The following is a 23,428-nucleotide window of genomic DNA, read 5'->3' on the forward strand; positions in this document are numbered from 1 at the left end:
CCGCCAGGTCAGTTTTCGCTGGAAGTGCAGAGAATCGGTCTCGACAATGGACAAAGATAACAGTACGACAGTTATTATTTCCTCCGATACGAATCTTAATTGCTCTGGTTGTCGGTTTGTCACAGTTTTCTGTCCGGGATGACAGCATTAGTTGCGCGAAGAAGGTATAAATTGACCGTCGATCGTTCTGTTTAATATTAATTTTCCTTCGGACGACAGAAGAGGACTCGAGCACTATGAAATACTTCTCCGTTCTTCTCTGCCTCTTCCTCTGCTATGTACGACCTTATTATCAGTGCAGCGATTTTAAATAGAAATTCTACTTCATTTTTTCTAAATCGCTATTCTAAAATGTGAACACCTGCTTCAGGAACTGTCAACGCAAGAGCCAATGCGACCTTTCCATGGACGAAAAAGGTCGAAAGGTTTCTTCGACGAATGCTTGGAACATTTCGGTGTCCCACGTGGTGAGCAAAGAATACACTTTTTGTGAAGCATATTTCACAGACAGTTAATACTGTTTTGTTAATAATACAGGCGAACTGGCGAACATTCGAAATTTCGATGAAGTGACAGCTCAGTTGAAGAAGGGCGAAGATGATCTCAGAAATGTCGGATGTTTCCTCGCATGCTTGTATCAAGAACACGATTTGGTGAGTAGAAACTGAGAGAAATACCACGAGAAAAATACAAACGACTGAGAACAACTATTTCGAGTAATATAGAAAAAAGCGATTAACTCGAAACGTTCTATAATTCGTATGAAAAGTGATTTAAATATGTCGGATGTCTTCTGCTGTCAAATTTTTGGATGGTAATACTGTCGATAGTGCAACGAGTACAATTTAAAACTTATTAACAAAAGAAAACTGAACGTAATTCTTGGGCAACTTTCCTAATGAATCGAGCTAATTGTCAACTATAATTACGGCATACTGGATACAGCAGCGCGATTAGGATGTTGAGAAAATGCGAATCTAGGAAATGCACACTTTCAAACACAATTAAGGTCGAGAGATTAATGTCGCTGTTGTCTTCCAGATGACGGGAAATACTTTCGTTAGACACCCGCTATCAGAAGATGACAATGACTATCATTTTGAGCAAATTCGGGACGGTTGCATGGATAGCGGTAAGCACACAGAAATTTCTCAACCAGTGTCGAGGTAAAATTTTCATTTTAACACTAAACCTACCGAGTCTTAAAAGTGATTAATACATGTTGTCTAAAAAAAAAAAAAATGGCGAGATTGAATTTATTTGGACTTTGTGGGGTTCGTATTGTAACACATGCTCTCCTAAATATATTTATTTAATCATTTCCCACGAAAGCATCTTTACCATTTCAGTAATTGTAAAATAAAAAATCTGGAACGGTCATTTTGACCGGCGGTGGTAGGTTTAATGTTAATAATAAGTGTGACGGAGAGCCACGATTTTTTAAGCATTGTTGACATTTATTCAACATGCGTGAAAATAGAACGAAGTCGCTTAGCTTTCGAGAGAACGCTTCGCTGATGAAATATTAAAAAATATCGATAAACTTACGTTTAACAATGACATTGATGTTGTAGCTGAGGGAGCAGGTGACGAGTGTGACGTCGCTCTTGCTTTCAAAGAGTGCATGGAAGCATCCTGGACTACTCCGGCACCACTATCGTGAACTAATATTAGTTTATCGCATCGTAACTAGTGCTACAGTCGATTGTAATCAATATATAATTGCGAATAAAATTTTCTGCTGAGAAGACGTCAAAATTATTAGTACATCCCCGTTTCTCTAATGCGCGAAACATTTGAAATGTAATTTAATTACTAAGGGTGATAAAGTTAATCTGCGAAAGATACGACTGCCATGCGTTCTGTCACAGATCGATTATGTGATCGTGTTCGCCAGATGGTTGCAACTGTACTTTCTCTGTGGAACAGTAACAGGACGTTCATATGTTCGCTAGAAGAAGAAGAACCTCGAAGACCTCGGATTCTACGTCCGACGTGACGATAAGGTACACTTTGTAAATGCAAGTCTTAATTCTAGTTAATCGTTTAACATATACTTCCTCAATTAATTGCATTAATTCTTGTGCACTGTTCCGGAAGGGTTATTCATATTTTCAGAATTAAATTTGGTTACAATCCACGTTTCATTCTGGAGAAGACAATTCTTAATTCGTGTGAAATTTATTTCTATATTTCTATATTCTATATCTCTGTATTCTATATTTCTATATTTCTATATTTCTATATTTCTATATTCTATTTCTATATTCTATATTCTATATTCTATATTCTATATTCTATATTCTATATTCTATATTCTATATTCTATATTCTATATTTCTATATTCTATATTTCTATATTTCTATATTCTATATATATCTATATTTAAATTATATATTAATTTACATATTTACAATCGTCCTAAATTAATTTACATATTTCAGTAAGCTTAAATAATAAATTTTAGATCAAATTGACCGAAACAGTGCGCAACGATTAACAAATTCATAACTTCAATAAAAATGTTGAAACTTTAGAAGCAACCTGTTATTTGTGATATTTAATCGTTTCGATTGCCCTTCGTTTTTACCCTGTAAAATTTCTCAATGTACAAATCATCCAGAATTCATCGACCATAGTTAACGCATTAACGTATGCAGTTTCGTTGCATGGCAGAAGCTTCTGGTGGTGCTTTTAACTCTCGTTCCAATCGGTTTCCTGATTTGGCCACGCTACGGAACACGGGAACTGACCAAATTCGAATCACTGGATAACATTTCAAGAAGTTCAATCGCCAGCATGCAGACAAACCTATTCACAGTGGAAACAACAACAGTACGAAAAAATGTTGGATACTTGCTCGATCAGAGATCGAGTCCGAGTCCGGCTTACTGTCGGATCACTGCGTGCCCGACTGTGATCTGCTCCTCTATCCCCAAAACGGTAGATGTTGGCAATGTGACATCGGTTTTCATAGAAACGATCTTCAAGGTATTCACGTCGACAGTAACTAGAGCAATTAATTCTAAATTGAGATTACAAGGTTCCCGAAATTTTCGACTATTCTGACATTTTTCCGCTTTGAGAACCCGTAAAAATTACAAAAACATCTGCATTGTCATGACTGTGGTACTGCCGATAGCCACACACGTCCCGAAGACATTTGCAAAATTTCAACTCGAACGGTAGCGTGGTTCTCGAGATGTTATGGCAACCCTATCGCCAGGCTTCGACGCGTCACGCTGAACGAGCTGTAATTCCCTCGAAAACGCTGTACTTGCTGACCCGTTTTTCGATCGTTAGGCTAGAATACCCCGTTGATAAACTTGGACACTCATGCTCTTCGTGTGTACAGGGTCTAACAAAATTTAGTGTCATGGTTTTGGCAGATGGTTGTACTCCTTCGGATCGGTGGAGATTTGTTAAAAGAAATTGCCGCAAAATTGACTTTGACCTTGGAATTCAAGGTCAAATTTTTTTATGCTTGTATCGCATTCTACTCGCCACGGGGACCAAACTTGTCAAAGGAACCTTAGGTCGCAACTCAACCGTTCTCTTATAAAACAATGTTAAATATTTCAACTCAAATATTAAATGTTAAATATTTTTGTCTTCCGTTCCTCGGGTTTCTCGTTCTTTGCCATAGAATCGAACCATCAAGGTTTATCGCTCTTAATAGTCGTGCTTGATCACCGGCTTCGATATGGCCACCATTATTACGCGAACAGATCCTTAGTCTTTCTTCCAAATTTTTGCGAACTTTTTCGTAAATGTTCGGTATAACCCGCGCACGGTGAAAAGCGTCTTCGATTCGTGATTTCAATTGCTGCATAGTTTGCGAGCTAAGGTATAATTTCCAAATGCTTCATCAATAGCATGAAGCGTCTGACGCACGTTATAACGATGCGCGTTATGATTTCTTCCTCTCCTTTGCATCACTGACGTCTAACACTCGCTACACAAGAGAGCAGAAAACATTGTGATTATTGGCAGTGGTTATCTGAAAGTTATGATGTTTACTGTCCTCTGTTTGTTTACATACGTTCTGTTTACGAAATAATGGTGGCCATATCGAAGCCGGTGATCGAGCACGACTATTAAGAGCGATAAACCTTGATGGTTCTATTCTATGGCAAAGAACGAGAAACCCGAGAACCGGAAGACGACGTTAAAATACTTAACATTGTTTTATAAGAGAACGGTTGAGTTGCGACCTACGGTTCCTTTGACAAGTTTGGCCCCCATGGCGAGTAGAATGCGATACAAGCATAAAAAAATTTGACCTTGAATTCCAAGGTCAAAGTCAATTTTGCGGCAATTTCTTTTAACAAATCCCCACCGATCCGAAGGTGTATAACCATCTGCCAAAACCATGACACTAAATTTTGTTACACCCTGTACAGGGTGTCAAAAAAGTATATGTCACGGCCACCATAGCGTGATTCTACACCTACGAATTCGTGGAAATTGACATAAAAAACTCCCCGCAAAATTGACGTTGACCTTGAAAATCAAGGTAAAAAAAACAAGACTTTTTTTGTTTAATCGTGATCTACTGGTCATAAGGATCAACTTTGTGAAAGAAACCATGGGTCGCATCTCAACCGTTCTCTTAAAAAATGATGTTGCCTTTCTTATAATTTTTGCAGCTTCTTTCTTTCATTCTGTAGTTAGGGAAACAGGGGTATCATGATTATGATAATTTCATACCGAACGAGCTTGCTTACTGATGGTACCCGCTGTATGATAGTACGCTATTTATTTATATATTGGCGCTGGATGTAAACAATTTACAAATAAAGAAGCTGCAAAAATTAGAAGAAATACAACATCATTTTTTAAGCGAACGGTTGAGATGCGACCGATGGTTTCTTTCACAAGGTTGATCCTTATGACCAGTAGAACACGATGAAACCAAACAAATTTTTGTTTTTTTGACCTTGATTTTCAAGGTCAAGGTCAATTTTGCGGGGAGTTTTTTATGTCAATTTCCACCAAATCGTAGGTGTAGAATCACGCTATGGTGGCCGTGACATATAATTTTTTGACACCCTGTGCAGGCTCGCGAGACTAATTTCGTCGAACCTTCGAAGCCCACCGAAAAGATAACACCGGGCTTATTTCTGCGTACGGTGGCCGTGGAATTTTCGACTAACAAACATTCTCCGCAGGCTGAATGCAAGGACGCCACCGTCAAGCTGTCGTTGAACAACTCCTCGTTCCTGAGTAACTCGCTGCGGAAGAATTGGCTGAGCACCAGCCTGTCGATCGAAGAGTTAGAGCTGGACAGCTGTTCGCTCCGCGAAATAGAAGACGACGCGTTCGACCATCCGAGTTTCGAGGGAACGAAGAAACTTACCCTGTTGAAGAACCGTCTGACCTCCCTCCGCAAGGCCGCCTTCCGCCCTCTGACCAGCCTTGAGAAACTAATCATCCGGGAGAACTTCATCGAACAAGTCGAATCCAATTTACTGGAGAACGCTGCGGGTTCTCTGAGCAATCTCGACCTCAACGGAGTGATCGACGATCCGCTGTTCCTGCGGAACATCACCGGCGGGAAGGTCCTGAAAAAACTGGAGATCCTATCCTTGCGAGGGAACTTCATCTCCGAAATCACCGACGAATCCTTCCGCGGAGCGCCGAACGTCCAATCACTCTATCTCATCAACTCCGGCATCGTCAGTATGTCGCGAGGGTCGCTGGAACCGATGTCCTCCTCTATAATTCAATTGTTTCTAACCGAGAACAAAATCTCCTCGCTGCCGAAAGGAATATTCGACTCGATGCTTCAGCGACAGAAGCCTTTCCGCGTGGAGCTGAACGCCAACGGTTGGAACTGCGACTGTGGCCTGCAATGGATGCAGGATCTAATTAACACTCATCCGAACGTGATAACCAGCAGTCCGATCTGCTCATCTCCGTCCGAGAACGCTGGGAAATCTTTCATCGCCGCAGAGTTCTGTCCATTTAATTCCACTGGCCCTGCAATTACAACGTCGACGACTCACAACTCGCAAACTACCACGAAGAAGCCCGAGATGATCGCTGTGACCTGCAGCATTCCCGAGTTCTTCCCTTCTCCCGGTGGCTCGCGAAAGCTACTTTCCACCGATCTGGAATTCCCTTCTGGCGTTCCCGGGTTCCTGGTCGACTCGGTCACAGATAAGAGCATCGTGCTGAAGCTGCCCAGCCTGGAGCAGGGACTCGCGCTGCTCTGGTTCGACAATGGCAGCCCGAAACGCTCGGTCAGCTGTGCGAAACACGTCCGGCGCAGTTATCATGTGCAGAATGTCGATCCGGAGACCTCCTACACGATCTGTTTGCTGACCGACAACGAGGACACCGTGTCCCCGTTGAATTGCTTGGCGGCGACCACCTTGCCCGCCTACATGTCCAGGACTTGGCTGAGGAACGCGGACAAGGCGCAAACCGTGATCCTGCTGACCCTGGTGGTCGCAACGGTGTTCTTCATCGGGATCTTCGCGACCTTCCTGATCGTCTGGAAGTACCCGTCGCTGCTGCAGGGAAGCAAACGGGTGATGCTCGTGAAGAAGAACGAGCTCGACGCCATCGTCCTCCCGAAAGGGGTCAATGTCGAGAAGAAAGGCTGGAGGAGGGGGGGTGTCGCTCAGGGGGACAATAAAGTTGAGGATGGTTACATCACTCCTCTGCCACCGGCGCCTCTGCTTCCTCCCAGGACTTCCAGGATCTCCAGGGTGAGTCTCCTGAGCGATTGGCACAGCTATGTGTCCGAGGTCGAGCCCACTGAGACGCAGCTGACTTCCTGGGGACTGGCGAGGCTTCACAGCGACCTTGAGAACCAGACAGCGGATGCTCCACCGCTGCCACCGTACCCTTTGAACGACGTGTCTTCGTTGTCTTTGACGGTGGAGGCTAAAACCCATGATGCAGAGTACGAGATGTCCTCAGTTTGATGGTGTCCTAGCGTAGGCTTCGCGAAGTTGAAGAAGCACAGGTGGTCTGTTAGTAGTGTCGAGTAGAGTGTACGCCTATACCACTGAGGATTGTATGTAGATTCTCTGGAGCAATCTTTCATGGAGACTGAGTAACTATTGCAAAATCGTCGACGCCAGAGCACTCTCTTGTGTATTTTGCAACGGGAAAATAAATAATTCTTGTCTCATCGACCTAAATCTTATTAAACCTGGCCGGCATCCCAGAGGCACGCGTGTCAATGTCAGCTTAGCCGATCAAGTGTAGCTCGGCTGAGTTTCATAGGGTAAACGAACGGATCACAGGTGTTTCCATTGGGTTTCGATTTCAATCATGTCGTTGCGTTTCATGGAAAATGTGTAATGATAAACCTGGGCTCTTATTCATTCTTTAAACTGTTTGAAGAATATTTAAACGTTCGAATAAGCAACGCCTCTGACTTCTATTGTAGCATAAATGAATCAATTCACTCTATTATCTCATACAAAAGCCCTTTAAAAATAAGAAATGTTTTATGATATTCTGAGAACTTGAAAACAATTTTTAGTACAGTGTGTGCACGAATCAAGTCTCGATCAACGTATAAAATTCTAACCTATAAAATTGTAATATTATCTACAGTCAGTCCCATAAGTATTCGTACGCTCTTAAAAATCGCATAACTTTGTCAATATTGGATTATACTACCTGATTTTTTTTTTTTTTTTTTGAGAAGTTAGAACAAGTGGATCAATTTTTTAACCCTTTGCACTCGAAGTTATTTTAACTCCAAAACGAAACATTTCTTCCGACCTAAAATATTTCCCTTTTACATATATATTTTTTCATATTGTATATACGAAAATGGTGCAATTTACCATACTGAAATATTTAGTAATTTATTAAATACTAACAAATTTAATAATGTAGTAAATATTTTGAATAATGACAAATTTTCTTTTTAATAATGACAAATTTAATGGCAATTTTTAGTGACGCCTTATAGTCGCCATTCGAGTGCTAAGGGTTAAATTATCGTTACAGGCTCAGATAAAAAAGTTGAAAAATCATGATTTTTTCATTTTTTTATCATTTCAACCAATTGGAATCTAAAAAACTGTTTGTTTAGTGATTCTCTAGCAAACTAGTTGGTCTAACGTCTAAAAAAGATTCAAGTCATTTGGACCAATTTTAAAAAAGTTATTTCGCTCGAAAAGGTGTCAACATACTTTCCGCCGCCACTGTACTTATATATGTTTTTTACAGATACTTTTACGGAATTTGTGGTATTTAACACTAGGTTTACAGAGAATTCAAAGTGAGTATTTTACAGTACTTTATAAAAATAAGAAGAATGTGTCTATCCAAGTTTCCCGCCATTTTTCAAATAATATATACCTAAGGAAATAAGTTTGTTGAGTAATTCCACGTAGATGGATCTTCGCAATTTCAATAATCGTAAATTAAAAATATTAGAACCCGTCATTTTGACGGGTCCCGTGAACCTAGTGTTAATCATGCTCGAACACGTAAATTACTGATGTTTCTAATTCAGTACACAGGCACATTGTTTCTGCGCGAAATGCACGATATCTTTACGAGATGTTAAATCCAAAATAACAGGGTGTGGAAATATTTTACGATTGCACGTGTGCGTAAAAGCACCGTATAACTTTTAGAACAGATCAAGTGCGAGCAAAGAAATGATGACAAGGTCATTTCGATCGGGTAATTCTAGCAGGCGCTGTGAAGGAATTTCCTTTAGAACGTCGCTCGGTGTAGCGGATAAGCGAACACCGTCGAACGAAGCGATGATTACTATCAGCGGTCAGCCCTCCGGCACCGTTTATTTTTAATGATTAGGTCAGTAGTTCGGCTCTAACGTCGAAGCTCTATCTGATTGGCTAAGGAGGTCACTCAGCGCACGGTCCCGTCCTCCGTGGCGGCTGCCAGGTGAGCTTTTTTACACGTTCGCCACGCTGGCAATCCACTGCAATTCTCTAAAAGGACGCAATGCCAATATCAAACTGCTGTACGGTGGACCCGGCGCAATCAGTATAACCGTTTTCACGCACGGCCGTGTCGCGTGCTAGTGGAAACGACCGGCTATACTGCGGGGACGCATCACTGGCTTTCTACCCGTCGTTGCCAATCACAGTTCCGGATTCGCATGAGCTTGACATTGCCGGATGATGTAACCGCGACGTAACAAGCCCGGCTTTCCCACTTTGCAGCGAACAGGATTTGTAAACAACGCCGAACAAAACCACCTCGCGACCTTTCGAGCTATTTCCGCCGTCCGACCGCAAAATCGCTGGGAAAGTCTCGTCATCGAACTTTCCAAACCGAAATAAAATTGACGTCGTCCCTGTAACAATGACGATCCGAAAATAATTCCAATTTTCTAAGGAAATAGTCTTTCTGTTGAATGTAATAATTCATGCCTCCTGAAGCCTTAAAGTTAATTTGCGAATTTTTCAATTCGCAAAATTTAACTTAAAGTGGGATCTAACATGACAAATTTTACCTTTCCGGGTGAAGGTTTTCGTTAATCAAATTACTTTGATTTTGTGGGAATTTTTAGGTGTCCGGTTCTGTCTGTTCAGAAAATTAATTGCGCCATAGTATCTATTAATACTAGACGCGATACAACGGTGGTATTTGTGCGGTTGTTAGGATCGAAAGAAATCCTATGACTTGCAGTAAAAAAAAAAAAAAAGAATGTGGCCCGGTAAATTGCTAATCTAGATAAGTAATTTATCTGATCACCGGCTCCGCGCCGCGTGTAAGGAGAGGCGTAATAAGAGACAATAGTCGATTGATACATCGAGACGGTATCAGTCATTCAATTGTTGCGACAATAGAACGTTTCGCAAAGACTGTACCATGAAAGGGTCCAGATTAAGAATCTTTTTATAGTGCCTTCAAGCCGAGAGATGATTGGTGATTACCTATTGACGCTAATAAGAATGCGGGGTTGCGTCCATGCAGCTCTGCTAATTAGTTTACTAAGGCTCAGTGTGACATTTTCATCGGTACAGTAAGTTGTTCAAACGCGATTGCTCCGAAGGGAACCGTTAATCATTTACTTCGGCGATACCGTGATTAGTTCGAACGAAACACTTTCGTCATGGTAATTATCATTCTCAGCCCGATATTCGAAGTGCGAAACAGGTTCTACTCTCTGCGCGTTCGTATTTATTTAATAATCGAAATTTTATGTCACGCACTAATTACGCCCGAGTGCAACTATGTCTACGATTTGTTGTTGCTTATCGAGTAACGCCAGAATTCTTGCCGTTCGTGGCTCATTCATTTATGGCACAAATCGCAAGAATTGTTCCAACTATACGTGCTGCATTCCTTCGGCGCTTCTACTATTTTCACTCGTTTTACATTAAAAGTGACGTTACCCGTTTGCGAGAGGACTAAGGCAATTTTTTCTTCTGTTTTGCAGGAGGAGATCCAACTGAGCAAGGACCAAATTGCGCGTAAGTTCCTCGATATAACAAAAGAAATTTACTGTCGATGAGCCAATCGAGCCAAGTCGATTAACAACCTATCAAGCATCTCGACATTTTACAGCTAAAACGATCGATTAACTTTACACATTTAGAATTTTGTTCTTAATAATTTGATACCATTGAACGGCATTGCATCAAATTTTCTCTGTTTTTCTATTTTACGGTTCTACTCAGGCTCGATTGCCGATGATATCGATTTAAATCGTTGGTTGATTCGCCGGTTATAGAACTCAAGATGGGTTTCGACGCTTTCGACCCCGACAAGAAAGAGGTCATCAACACCGACATGGTCGCCACCATTCTGGGAATGATGGGCATGAAGATCCCATCCGAACAGCTAAATTCCGTCATCTCCGAGTTCGATCCGTTCGGTACGTGTAGCGCACCTTCTTCACAATTTCACTGAAACAATTACACACCGGTGATTTCGCCACCGACGATGCGATTTTTCAAGAATTGTTCTTCGAAGAACGACTGCACGGTGGGAAATTAAAATTGCAAACAATTGGAATCCGAGAGAAATTCTACTTCACTAAAACAGCTATTTAATACAGTTAAAATGTTCTATTTTTATTGTAGGAGAAGCAACTACTATAATAGGAACAGATTTGTACCTTCTAATTACAAAATTCGATGAAATAATTTTCCAATAATTGTTCTTCAAAAATTTCAATGACTACAAAAGTGGGCAATTGAAATGGCAATCGATTGAAACGCAAGACAAATTCAACCACACAAAAGTAGATACTGGATATAGTTAAAACAATTGGAATCCGAGGGAAATTTAACGTCACAAAAACAGCTATTTAATACAGTTAAAATGTTCTATTTTTATTGTAGGAGAAGCAACTGCTATAATAGGAACAGATTTATACCTTCTAATTGCAAAATTCGATGAAATAATTTTCCAATGATTGTTCTTGAAAAATTTCGATGACTACAAAAGTGGGCAATTGAAATGGCAATCGATTGAAACGCAGAAGAAATTCAATCACACAAAAGTAGATACTAGATATAGTTAAAACAATTGGAATCCGAGGGAAATTTAACGTCACGAAAACAGCTATTCAGTACAGTTAAAATGTTCTATTTTTATTGTAGGAGAAGCAACTGCTATAATAGGAACAGATTTGTACCTTCTAATTACAAAATTCGATGAAATAATTTTCCAATAATTGTTCTTCAAAAATTTAGATGACTACAAAAGTGGGCAATTGAAATGGCAATCGATTGATCGCAAGAGAAATTCAACCACACAAAAGTACATACTAGATATAGTTAAAATTTACTATTTCTATTGCAAGAGAAGCAACTGCTATAATAGAAATAGATTTGTACATCGTACTTTAAAAATTGCAAGTCTTTCGAAAAGTTTAAGTCCTCTAAAAAATTCACTGAAACATACCTACGACATAAAACGCGAGCACAATTACGCACCGGTGATTTCCCGGCGATTACTCCGGTGCGCCGCAATAATTATAATCCTTTTCATTCCGCGCGCGGTTTCTTTGTTTCGATCACTGTCACGCGCATTTTTCGTCTGTTCCTCGCACGACGGAACACACCGGGTCTAGCGCGAAACCGGTATTACTCGGGTAATTCGATAATTACAGTAACCGTAATTGACCGCGTTGCGAAACATAGAAAACAAGAAAGTACATAACTATAATTACTAGAGAAGGAAAGCGTGAAAAAAACCGAGTCCCGAAGGCGGTGTTATTAAACTAGAATTGATAGCGTGCCGTTTCATTATATTTAATCACGAATTTGGATTAAATTGAAAAAGAACACGGTTGGGATCGCTTGTTTACACGCACGCCTCATTATTTTAATTACCGTCGTGCTCGACGGTGAGCACTGCTGGCGGAAAATTTCGGTTCGCTCAGTTTATCGGTGGACGATTTTTTATTTCAACTGTACAATCGTTCATTTTCTTCTAGGATTTTTTAATATTGTTTGAAATGGTCCTACGGAGTCTACTATTATTATTGTCTTTTTTAATCTACCATTGCCACCACTTCGAACTAAATCTGCCGTTGATTCGAAGAATTAACCCTTTGCACTCGGCGCTATTTTCATTCTAAAACTAAATATTTCTTCCGTCTTACAATATTTTCATTCTATTCGACGAAACTGATCCGATTTCTGCATATAATATTTAAATGCTTAGCGATCTATTAAATACAAATTTTGTAATGTAACAAATATTTTATTTTGTGTAATTTCTTTGAAATAATGCCACAACAATTTCTAGGGGTGCTTCAGAGTCACCACTCGAGTCCAAAGGGTTAAGCTTTCGCAACGATCTCCTGAAACTTGAAGAATAATCTTGTTAACTGTTTCATAACAAAGAAACGAGGAACAAGCGAAACGGAGAGTGCACAAGCTTGGACTTATTCGTCATTTCTGCACCATAGAACATTTTTAAAAAATTGTGTTTTAGGGGTGGTTGTAGATATCGCTTGAATATTCGATTTTCTGGGTAAATTAGGGCAGCCGGGGGTTAATTACCGGAATGAAAGGAACGAAAATGTGTTGCAGGATCTGGGGAGATGAATTTCCAGGAGTTCTGCGGGCTGGCCTCCCGGTTTACGGAAGAGGAAACATTTTTAAAAAATTGTGATTCAGGGGTGGTTGTAGATATCGCTTGAACATTCGATTTTCCTAACGTTTCCTAGTGCAGGTCAAATCAAGCTGGGTAAATTAGGGCAGGCGGGGGTTGAGTATCGGAATGAAAGGAACGAAAATGTGTTGCAGGATCTGGGGAGATGAATTTCCAAGAGATCTGCGGGCTGGCCTCCCGGTTTACGGAAGAGGAAACATTTTAAAAAAATTGTGTTTCAGGGGTGGTTGTAGATATCGCTTGAACATTCGATTTTCCTAACCTTTCCTAGTGCAGGTCAAATCAAGCTGGGTAAATTAGGGCAGGCGGGGGTTGAGTATCGCAATGAAAGGAACGAAAATGCGTTGCAGGATCTGGGGAGATGAATTTCCAAGAGTTCTGCGGGCTGGCGTCCCGGTTCATGGAGGAGGAAACGGACACGGAGGCGATGCAGCAAGAGTTGAGGGAAGCTTTCCGGTTGTACGACAGGGAAGGGAACGGGTACATCACGACCGACGTGTTCCGAGATATCCTCCACGAGCTGGATGACGCGCTGTCCCCGGAGGAGCTTGACATGATCATCGAGGAGGTGGACACCGATGGATCTGGCACACTCGATTTCGAAGGTAGGCGTTTCACGAGAGAGAGGGAGAGAGAGGGAGAGATCGAACGGTTCGTCTTTCCGCTCGGACACTTGGTAGATCACCAAACCGTCTCTTGTTGCAGAATTCATGGAGGTCATGACAGGCTAAATGATCAGCTTGGCACGGAGAACCGTGGTCCCTCGTGTCGGCCACGTCCACGAGCAACGGACCCGCCTGTTCTACACGTGGAGACTGCGATTTATCGGCGGTGTATGTGGCCGTTGGCAAAGTACGAAGTTAAAGGTTCGTAGGTGATGTCCGCCGCGGAGGATGATCGCGACGCCGAGCCGAGCCGAGCCGAGCCGGGCCGGGCCTGCTCTCTGTATAGCTGTGAAAGTATTTTCTGCCGGGTGCCCAGTCGCTTTTGGAGTCACAATCGGCTAAAATGTATTTCTAACTATGCCGGAATTAACCGGGAACCAGCAGCGGCGGGACGCTGGGCGTCGTCGTCGGGGTACAGGTTTATATTGACGAATATAGATCGATGTTTCCACGGCGTTTGCGATCTCCCCCCTTCGGCGCCGGAAGCGCCTCTTCGAGACGGCGATACAGCTAATCTCACGGTGATCCGAAGGCGCGAATCTTGCGGCGGAGTTCTGTGCCCCCTCGAAATTTTGTACTTTGCCCGCGAAACGTACTGTCATTCGAAAGTGATAATACTGATAAGTAATTACGGTTAAACTGCGACTACGCTGATGTGACGGTGAAGTAAAATAATAAACGACAAAAAAAAATAGCATACGCAATCCGTGTATTTTATTCCCCCCCGAACTGTCTTTTTGTACCGATCCGTCAGTATGATAATGATTGTGCAGGTGACAAGAAGCGATGAAATCATTAAATATGTACGTTCAACGTGTATATTGTTCATTTGTACCCTTCCCTAGGTGATACGTTCTAATTAAGAATGTAATTATGTCGTATGAACGGCGGAAAGCGGTCGCAATGTGAAGTAATAAAGCGGAAACACGAGTTAATGTTAACTAAAATTACGCGTTGGAACGGTATTCTCTTTTCGAGTTTTCGTAACGAGATAATTCGTTTTTAAACGACTTACAATTAGTTGTCTGTGAAATGAACTGACATGTTTCATACCGAACATGACTGAAAAAGTGGTCCTGGGAATCTGAGATTTTACAAATTAGCGTGTCATGTGTGTAACAGCGTTACGATCAATGTTAACATGTAAAAAGGGTAACATTGCAATAGGATCACTGTGATCGACGCTTGTCGCAGCTGTTTAACCCGGACGTTAATAGTACGTTGTGATGCGTGTTAATGCCTCCTATAATAGTCTTGTGCTGGGCTTTATCGAGCATATAATTAGATGGACTGATAAAGTATGTTACCGCACGGTTATTACGCCGAATTGTGTTGAAAGCAGATTTCGTGTCCGGAGGTGAGCCAACTTCACCTATTGTCGCGCCGTTTGTCCCCGCCATGCGCCGGGATGATAGTGAATCATCTATTCTCAATGCGTCGCGGAAGATTCGACTACCGTCACTTGCGAAACAATGCTCTTACACCGGCGAATTGTTTCGACAATTACGTAGCCACCGACGATGCGATTTTTCAGGGATTGTACTTCGAAGAACGACTGCACGGTGGAAAATTAAAATTGCAAACAATTGGAATCCGAGAGAAATTTAATGTCACAAAAACAGCTATTCGAGAAGCAACTGCTATAATAGGAACAGATTTATATCTTCTAATTACAAAATTCGATGAAATAATTTTCCAATAATTGTTCTTGAAAAATTTCGATGACTACAAAAGTGGGCAATTGAAATGGCAATCGATTGAAACGCAGTAGAAATTCAATCACACAAAAGTAGATACTAGATATAGTTAAAACAATTGGAATCCGAGAGAAATTTAACGTCACAAAAACAGCTATTCAGTACAGTTAAAATGTTCTATTTTTATTGTAGGAAAAGCAACTGCTATAATAGGAACAGATTTATACCTTCTAATTGCAAAATTCGATGAAATAATTTTCCAATAATTGTTCTTGAAAAATTTCGATGACTACAAAAGTGGGCAATTGAAATGGCAATCGATTGAAACGCAAGAGAAATTCAATCACACAAAAGCAGCTACTAGATATAGTTAAAATTTACTATTACTATTGCAAGAGAAGCAATCGCTATAATAGAAATAGATTTATACATCGTACTTTAAAAATTTCAAGTCTTCCAAAAACTGTAAGTCTTCTAAAAAATTCAGTGACGTCGAAATAAAAAAACTGAAACTAAACAGAATTGGAATGCAAGAGAGATTCAATTTCGTACAAATTAGCTTCGAGATACAATTAAAATCTCTATTTTTTTCGGAGAAGAAGTAAATACTATAACGGAAACACTTTTATACTTGATAGTTGGAAAATTTAACAAATTGATTACCTAATTTATTGGATTCAAGGTACTTCAGATAGAGTTATGTTTAAGAAAAAATGAATTTCTGTAGAGAACATACAAGTAAACTAATTATTACTTGAAACAAAATTTAGGAAATTCAACTCGTCAATTTCTAATATAAACCGAATTAAATTTAGTATGTCAGTCGTTTAACGCAAGAACGGTGTAAGCCAATGTTTTGTAAAGCGCAGTAATAACAAAGAACGTTTTGTCTCTTTAGCGCAAACCACTATGATTCCTCAGAATCACCATTAACCTTTCGAGACGTGGTAATAAAGTAGGTTAAAAATTCGCTTGCACCACTTTCGCACTACGCAGCTTACACGGCGTGCTTTAAATAGCATTTAAATAATTTTGATGGGACTTAACTCGGACAAATGAATTTGTTTGGATTGACGTTCACGTTGAAATCCGTTGTGTCACTTGGAACGACCGCTCGCGCGAGAGAAGAAACGAAGATGCCAACAGGAAGAGTTACAAAATCGAGTACGTTGCCTCGGAATTCACACAATCGAAGCTGCTATTCTGCGGAAACGGGGTGGGGGAGGGGGTGTGTCCTCGATGAATTTTGAAAACCGCTAGAGTTCCTACGTAGACATTACACGGTCAATCACGTGCCAGAACATCATCGTTATACCCACATAAAACAGAAGTCCACAGCCAGAATCTGGTGCATACCCGGATAAGACGCCGACGCTATCGTGTGTTAACACTTAACTTCTCGGTGGACACCTTGCAACCGCATCGCCATGGTGCGTTATCAGTGAAACAATCGTTAATCATACCTTCGCCCAATTTTTTTTGTAGAATTTTACAGAATTTTATTTGATGATTTTCCGAATATTTCAAGATAGAATTTTCCGTTATTTTTCCTACTAATTTTAGTGTTGAAAGAAAATTTTTGCAAGGAGGTATACTGATTCTATGTTTGATCCTTACAGGATGATCTGACCAAGGACCAAATCGCCCGTACGTAATTAAGCTCGGTTTCTCCTATAAATGTAAGCGGTTCCCGGTGCTCGACATAAACGTTAATTGGAGTTGTTCTATTGCAGTTCTGAAGAAAGCCTTCGATGCCTTCGATCACGACAAGAAAGGCAGCATCGGCACAGACATGGTGGGAACGATATTGACCATGTTGGGTTACGAGCTCAGCGAGAAGACTCTGAAGGAAATCATCCAGGAAGTTGACGAAGATGGTAAGTAATAAAGTTTCATTAAAAACGCGAGAGTAATGGTAAACCCGAAGCAGATCGACAGCTATTTACACAACTTAACCAATTATTTCAACCGAACTTTCGTCTTCTTTAATTCCCATGGTGGCAAACAAGTTTCGTTCTCTTGGTGGCAAAACAAGTCTAAGGAAAATTCCATTTCATACAAATTTTATTCACTATCTTCGCCATTTAGTTCACAGCGAATTGTCAAATTAAAACTCAAAAAATTGGTGTATTAGACACGTCTCGATACGCTCTTGTCAGACACTGTTTAAACATACTTAAACTTTGCAATGTTATAACGAAAAGTACCATTATATTCGAGAGACTCTGTTGCGATTGCGGGACAAATTTTCAGTGCTAAAAATTCAATTACTTCTGAAGAATCGGGGGGGATGTAGAACAGTGACGGGCTCGGTAGGGGCCCCTCAAACGCCTGCTTCCCCTTCTCCTTCCCCCGGGGGAAGTTTCATTCTCTTGGTGGCAAAACAAGTCTAAGGAAAATTCCATTTCATACAAATTTTATTCACTATCTTCGCCATTTAGTTCACAGCGAATTGTCAAATTAAAACTCAAAAAATTGGTGTATTAGACACGTCTCGATACGCTCTTGTCAGACACTGTTTAAACATACTTAAACTTTGCAATGTTATAACGAAAAGTACCATTATATTTGAGAGACTCTGTAGCGATTGCGGGACAAATTTTCAGTGCTAAAAATTCAATTACTTCTGAAGAATCGGGGGGGGGGGGGGATGTAGAACAGTGACGGGCTCGGTAGGGGCCCCTCAAACGCCTGCTTCCCCTTCTCCTTCCCCCGGGGGAAGTTTCATTCTCTTGGTGGCAAAACAAGTCTAAGGAAAATTCGATTTCATACAAATTTTATTCACTATCTTCGCCATTTAGTTCACAGCGAATTGTCAAATTAAAACTCAAAAAATTGGTGTATTAGACACGTCTCGACACGCTCTTGTCAGACACTGTTTAAACATACTTAAACTTTGCAATGTTATAACGAAAAGTACCATTATATTTGAGAGACTCTGTAGCGATTGCGGGACAAATTTTCAGTGCTAAAAATTCAATTACTTCTGCAGAATCGGGGGGGGGGGGGGGGGATGTAGAACAGTGACGGGCTCGGTAGGGGCCCCTCAAACGCCTGCTTCCCCTTCTCCTTGCCCTGGGGGAAGTTTCATTCTCTTGGTGGCAAAACAAGTCTAAGGAAAATTCCATTTCATACAAATTTTATTCACTATCTTCGCCATTTAGTTCACAGCGAATTGTCAAATTAAAACTCAAAAAATTGGTGTACTAGACACGTCTCGATACGCTCTTGTCAGACACTGTTTAAACATACTTAAACTTTGCAATTTTATAACGAAAAGTACCATTATATTTGAGAGACTCTGTTGCGATTGCGGGACAAATTTTCAGTGCTAAAAATTCAATTACTTCTGAAGAATCGGGGGGGATGTAGAACAGTGACGGGCTCGGTAGGGGCCCCTCAAACGCCTGCTTCCCCTTCTCCTTCCCCCGGGGGAAGTTTCATTCTCTTGGTGGCAAAACAAGTCTAAGGAAAATTCCATTTCATACAAATTTTATTCACTATCTTCGCCATTTAGTTCACAGCGAATTGTCAAATTAAAACTCAAAAAATTGGTGTACTAGACACGTCTCGATACGCTCTTGTCAGACACTGTTTAAACATACTTAAACTTTGCAATGTTATAACGAAAAGTACCATTATATTCGAGAGACTCTGTTGCGATTGCGGGACAAATTTTCAGTGCTAAAAATTCAATTACTTCTGAAGAATCGGGGGGGATGTAGGACAGTGACGGGCTCGGTAGGGGCCCCTCAAACGCCTGCTTCCCCTTCTCCTTCCCCCGGGCGAAGTTTCATTCTCTTGGTGGCAAAACAAGTCTAAGGAAAATTCCATTTCATACAAATTTTATTCACTATCTTCGCCATTTAGTTCACAGCGAATTGTCAAATTAAAACTCAAAAAATTGGTGTACTAGACACGTCTCGATACGCTCTTGTCAGACACTGTTTAAACATACTTAAACTTTGCAATGTTATAACGAAAAGTACCATTATATTTGAGAGACTCTGTTGCGATTGCGGGACAAATTTTCAGTGCTAAAAATTCAATTACTTCTGAAGAATCGGGGGGGATGTAGGACAGTGACGGGCTCGGTAGGGGCCCCTCAAACGCCTGCTTCCCCTTCTCCTTGCCCTGGGGAAGAGGGGAAGACAGTGGGCGCTATGGTGGGGACAGTGTTGCCTCGGTTCAGAGAAAAAAGAATGACTTTCGGATAAAAATCGAAGCATAATCGATTTGGAACAGTATGATCAGACTTGAATTTCCACAGGATCCGGTCAGCTGGAGTTCGAAGAGTTCTGCACGCTAGCTGCGAGGTTCTTGGTAGAGGAGGATTCCGAGGCGATGCAACAAGAATTGCGCGAAGCTTTCCGGTTGTACGACAAAGAGGGTAACGGCTACATCACCACGGCCGTGTTCCGTGACATTCTCCACGAGCTGGACGACAAACTGACGCCGCAGGAGCTCGACATGATGATCGAGGAAATTGACGCCGACGGTTCCGGAACCCTCGACTTCGACGGTGAGCCGCAACCTAGAATTTTCATGACACGTGGATCGAATTAATTACCGTGGCGAACGGGCGACCGTATGCCAACAACAACTAACGTCAGATCGCGGCAAGTATCGCACGCTGAAAATTACAGGGAACACGCGGCTCCGACTTGCCAAGAATCTATCAGCTCCTTAATTAATTAACGCGTGTCGTGTCCGGGCTCCGAGACCAAACATCATCGCCGCTCGCTTCCGGCTATCTATGTCGCACCTCGGGGCGAATATCGCCACCTGGCGCTGTCCATTTATAATCAATTCCCTCCACGGAACAACAATTCCACTTCCTTATTCGCGCGTTATCCTTTACAAAAATATCCCGCGAACTGGACGTCCTTTTCGAAGCGAACAAGTTTGACCGAATCTAATTTTACGGTATGCAGAACAGGTAATACCAGTCTGCGAGATAGTACCAGTATTAAGAACATTTAACAGAGTAGTTTCAACCTAGAATTAATTTTAACGGTGCTAGACCATTATGAACAATAATGTCAAAAGAGATGCGAAACTCTTAAATTGAAAGTATTTGAGCCTCTAAAGTTTATAATCAGATATAAAATTATTTCTTCGTGTAGTATACGCTTGTGTCTTTGAAATGATTCTTTAACACTTTGATCGCCCAACTAGAAACTCCAAAAATTCCGTAAAATCCAAGTTATTTAATGAAATAAAAACTAAATGTATGATACTGAGTAATCCTCCAGCTTTCTTGCATGTTACAGATCATAATCAAGTTTAGTATAATGAATATATCAACGCAATAATTCATTTTAAAACCTGCACAAATAATTCCGTCACCCACGCATGGATGACGTGGCATTCAACGTGTTAATGATGCTATCGGATATTAACAGCTATTCTTGAGTTAACGATATTATTTCGGACTTTCTGAACAAGCTTCTATGTCTGTTCCAGAGTTCATGGAAGTTATGACTGGCGGTGACGACTAAGCGGCAAGACTATCCGGGTGACGATCAATTTCGTATTGGCAACGATCAAGCTCGACGACACATCGCGCGAGCGTTCTTCGGATTTTTCTTCGGGAAGAGGGACACGCGATCGGCGCCGATCGATTTTTATCAACTAAGTGCACTCCTTGGTCGGACAACGAGCGTTTCCGAACGGTTGAACGCGTCGTCGAAAACGAGACTGTGCCCCGGAAGATAAAACTGAAGTTCAATAAAAAGACTCCCAACAACACGAAATGAAATGTTTACTTGATTGAATCGAAGCCGCGCGCGACACCGAACGTCCTTCGTCGAACGAAGTGTTCTGCCCTTTAACCCTGGCGATTGCTATTGCTCGGTGAAAACCGAGAAAGTCCGAGCGAAGCACACGGCTTTCGGCTGTTTGCAGTATCGATCGGGCCCCTGGCCGACTGCAATCATGTGCACGCCGGTGCAAGCGGCGAGGAATGTTCACGGGGCAGCGGAAAGAAAGGGACTCCGCGAATGCACACAGTTTCTGTGATCAATAGACTGCGGATCTTTATGGAAAATTAAAAATATTTGCATCGATTGCAAGACACGGGATGCGAAATAAAAATTTCTTTCTTCCTTTAATTATTTTATCAAGCTAAAACCAATACGCTGGTGTCCTTAAATCTTTTTAATATGCCCACTGATTTAAATTGTACTTATCCATTTTTGTCATAAATGTATAAAATCCGCAGTCCAGTGATCAATTAAATTTGTTTTCAAACTTGAAATCTTCGGGCCTCTGTTTTGTTTCTTTTGTTACTGCAACTTAATAAATATGGAGAATGTATTTCCAATACAGAGGACTGATTTTCTGGATTACTTGGTGACTTCCATATTTCCGTTTTCGTATAAAATTGTTTTTTTTCTTTTGCACAAGAAATGTTTGCTACAAGTATTTACCGATGATAATTTTGCACGGTTTTCGAAACTCCGACCACCCGAGCAGAGTAGTAGCGGCTTTAATGGAACGTAAACCGTTAATGGGGCATTTGCAATGGAAGCTGAAAATAATAAACAGACCGATGAATAATAATTAAGAATATGTTCTCCGGGCGCGAGCTGAGGTTAACGAATGTCAACATTCTTGGCAGCCAGTCATTTATGTACGTCGTGTCTACAAGCGCAAGCTTAATTTTCCGTTCACTCTTACGAAAAGCGCACCTGTATGCTAATTTGATAAATTCCTGCTCGTGTTCACGTCATTCTGTGTTCCGTTGTTCGGGATCGCTTATGCATTCCGCGGTTCGACTCTATACTGATCGCCCTTTCGATCGTAACACCGTAGGCTGCGGAAAGATACGTGTGTATATTCCAAATTATAGGCTCGCTAATCGTTTCCTTCGCTGGTCTGTCTTAGCTGCATCAGCAAAAAAATTTCTGGTGCTAAATGGATTTTAATTACTATGTTTAAAGGAGTTATTATTAACTCAACTTCGTTGCCTTGCGCGCTAACCAGCAAAAACGCGCGAATTTGTTGGTAAAAAATAGAAACTGCCGAATTTCCGCGCGGTCTGTCTTCGCATGATCTTATCGCGAAGTTAAGGGCCCGTGGTAGTCAGGTGACTTTTTAATTAAAAATTTCGATTCACAGCCTTCAGACACAGACTTAAGATCCGTCTTAGTCTTGATCCGACGGGTGTTAAGTCTGTGACTAAATTTGTCACATGTTTTGCTCTGTATTATCGACGCCAGTAACGAGCTTCAAGTTTTCCGCTTTATTTCGCAGATAATCGAAACAAAATATAGCTCAATTTGTAGCTGGAGATATTTTCTAGTGGTCTCGACATCATCCAGAAAACTCATGCAATGGCATAAAAATGCTAGGGTAGACTAGAAATGCTAGGATGCATTTCTAGGATCCCAAATTTCTGAGCTCCCTAATTTCTAACCTTCACAAACTTCTAACCTCCCCAAACTTCTAAGCTTCCAAATCTCTAACCTCCCCAATTTCTGGGACCCCAAACTTCTAAGCTCACAAATTTCTAACCTCCCCAAACTTCTAAGCTCCCAAATTTCTAACCTCCCCAATTTCTAAGCACCCAAATTTCTAAGCTCCCAAATTTCTAACCTCCGCAATTTCTAAGCACCCAAATTTCTAAGCTCCCAAATTTCTAGGCTCCCAAATTTCTAACCTCCCCAAACTTCTAAGCTCCCAAATTTCTAACCTCCCCAAACTTCTAAGCTCCCAAATTTTTAACCTCCCCAATTTCTAGGACCCCAAATTTCTAAGCTCCCAAATTTCTAACCTCTCCAAACTTCTAAGCTCCCACATTTCTAACCTCCCCAATTTCTAGGACCCCAAACTTCTAAGCTCCGAAATTTCTAACCTCTCCAATTTCTAAGCACCCAAATCTCTAAGCTCCCAAATTTATATTCTTATTTAAGGACGAAAACTTGAAGCACGTAGAACCATTTTTTGACGGTAATGTAGTCGCTCTACCTTATCGCAAATCT

General features: G+C 41.2%; 6 protein-coding genes across 6 annotated transcripts in view; 4 read left to right on the top strand and 2 right to left on the bottom strand.

Annotated features, from left to right (window-relative positions):
* Window positions 1-14,722, bottom strand: part of Cad74a (cadherin 74A) — a 110,448-nt gene extending 95,726 nt beyond the window's left edge. Inside the window, exon 1 of the mRNA XM_076786989.1 lies at window positions 14,708-14,722. The gene's annotated coding sequence lies outside the window, so the exon portion shown is untranslated. The remainder of the gene's footprint in view (window positions 1-14,707) is intronic.
* Window positions 1-23,428, bottom strand: part of LOC143353582 (uncharacterized) — a 385,968-nt gene that overhangs the window by 106,758 nt on the left and 255,782 nt on the right. The window lies entirely within an intron of this gene.
* On the top strand, window positions 117-1,750 carry Obp12 (odorant binding protein 12). The gene is made up of 5 exons (XM_076786130.1): window positions 117-278; window positions 371-467; window positions 538-653; window positions 1,042-1,132; window positions 1,575-1,750. Exons 1-5 carry the CDS (start codon window positions 237-239, stop codon window positions 1,661-1,663), a joined length of 435 nt encoding a protein of 144 aa, XP_076642245.1. The 5' UTR covers window positions 117-236; the 3' UTR covers window positions 1,664-1,750.
* Window positions 1,803-7,037, top strand: LOC143353863 (uncharacterized). The gene is made up of 3 exons (XM_076787467.1): window positions 1,803-2,006; window positions 2,662-2,992; window positions 5,173-7,037. The coding sequence occupies exons 1-3, from the start codon at window positions 1,945-1,947 to the stop codon at window positions 6,934-6,936; spliced, it is 2,157 nt and encodes a 718-aa protein (XP_076643582.1). The 5' UTR covers window positions 1,803-1,944; the 3' UTR covers window positions 6,937-7,037.
* Tpnciiib (troponin C type IIIb) lies at window positions 9,915-14,438 on the top strand. Its single transcript, XM_076787045.1, has 5 exons — window positions 9,915-10,067; window positions 10,392-10,425; window positions 10,686-10,829; window positions 13,432-13,686; window positions 13,787-14,438. The coding sequence occupies exons 1-5, from the start codon at window positions 10,065-10,067 to the stop codon at window positions 13,810-13,812; spliced, it is 462 nt and encodes a 153-aa protein (XP_076643160.1). The 5' UTR covers window positions 9,915-10,064; the 3' UTR covers window positions 13,813-14,438.
* Tpnciiia (troponin C type IIIa) lies at window positions 16,723-21,420 on the top strand. Its single transcript, XM_076787044.1, has 5 exons — window positions 16,723-16,873; window positions 17,063-17,090; window positions 17,177-17,320; window positions 19,714-19,965; window positions 20,910-21,420. Exons 1-5 carry the CDS (start codon window positions 16,871-16,873, stop codon window positions 20,942-20,944), a joined length of 462 nt encoding a protein of 153 aa, XP_076643159.1. The 5' UTR covers window positions 16,723-16,870; the 3' UTR covers window positions 20,945-21,420.

The sequence above is a fragment of the Halictus rubicundus genome, chromosome 4 (assembly GCF_050948215.1).
Source record: "Halictus rubicundus isolate RS-2024b chromosome 4, iyHalRubi1_principal, whole genome shotgun sequence".
NCBI classification, from domain to species: domain Eukaryota; kingdom Metazoa; phylum Arthropoda; class Insecta; order Hymenoptera; family Halictidae; genus Halictus; species Halictus rubicundus.

What these genes read in the sequence shown, in the direction of transcription:
- Obp12 (XM_076786130.1), top strand. Translation starts at nt 237, where the DNA reads ATGAAATACTTCTCCGTTCTTCTCTGCCTCTTCCTCTGCTAT. An exon ending in TCTGCCTCTTCCTCTGCTAT is followed by an intron (nt 279 to 370) that starts GTACGACCTTAT and finishes CACCTGCTTCAG; the next exon opens with GAACTGTCAACGCAAGAGCC. An exon ending in GGACGGTTGCATGGATAGCG is followed by an intron (nt 1,133 to 1,574) that starts GTAAGCACACAG and finishes TTGATGTTGTAG; the next exon opens with CTGAGGGAGCAGGTGACGAG.
- LOC143353863 (XM_076787467.1), top strand. Translation starts at nt 1,945, where the DNA reads ATGTTCGCTAGAAGAAGAAGAACCTCGAAGACCTCGGATTCTACGTCC. An exon ending in ACGTCCGACGTGACGATAAG is followed by an intron (nt 2,007 to 2,661) that starts GTACACTTTGTA and finishes TAACGTATGCAG; the next exon opens with TTTCGTTGCATGGCAGAAGC. An exon ending in TCATAGAAACGATCTTCAAG is followed by an intron (nt 2,993 to 5,172) that starts GTATTCACGTCG and finishes CATTCTCCGCAG; the next exon opens with GCTGAATGCAAGGACGCCAC.
- Tpnciiib (XM_076787045.1), top strand. An exon ending in CTCCGAGTTCGATCCGTTCG is followed by an intron (nt 10,830 to 13,431) that starts GTACGTGTAGCG and finishes AATGCGTTGCAG; the next exon opens with GATCTGGGGAGATGAATTTC. An exon ending in TGGCACACTCGATTTCGAAG is followed by an intron (nt 13,687 to 13,786) that starts GTAGGCGTTTCA and finishes CTCTTGTTGCAG; the next exon opens with AATTCATGGAGGTCATGACA.
- Tpnciiia (XM_076787044.1), top strand. An exon ending in CCAGGAAGTTGACGAAGATG is followed by an intron (nt 17,321 to 19,713) that starts GTAAGTAATAAA and finishes GAATTTCCACAG; the next exon opens with GATCCGGTCAGCTGGAGTTC. An exon ending in CGGAACCCTCGACTTCGACG is followed by an intron (nt 19,966 to 20,909) that starts GTGAGCCGCAAC and finishes TGTCTGTTCCAG; the next exon opens with AGTTCATGGAAGTTATGACT.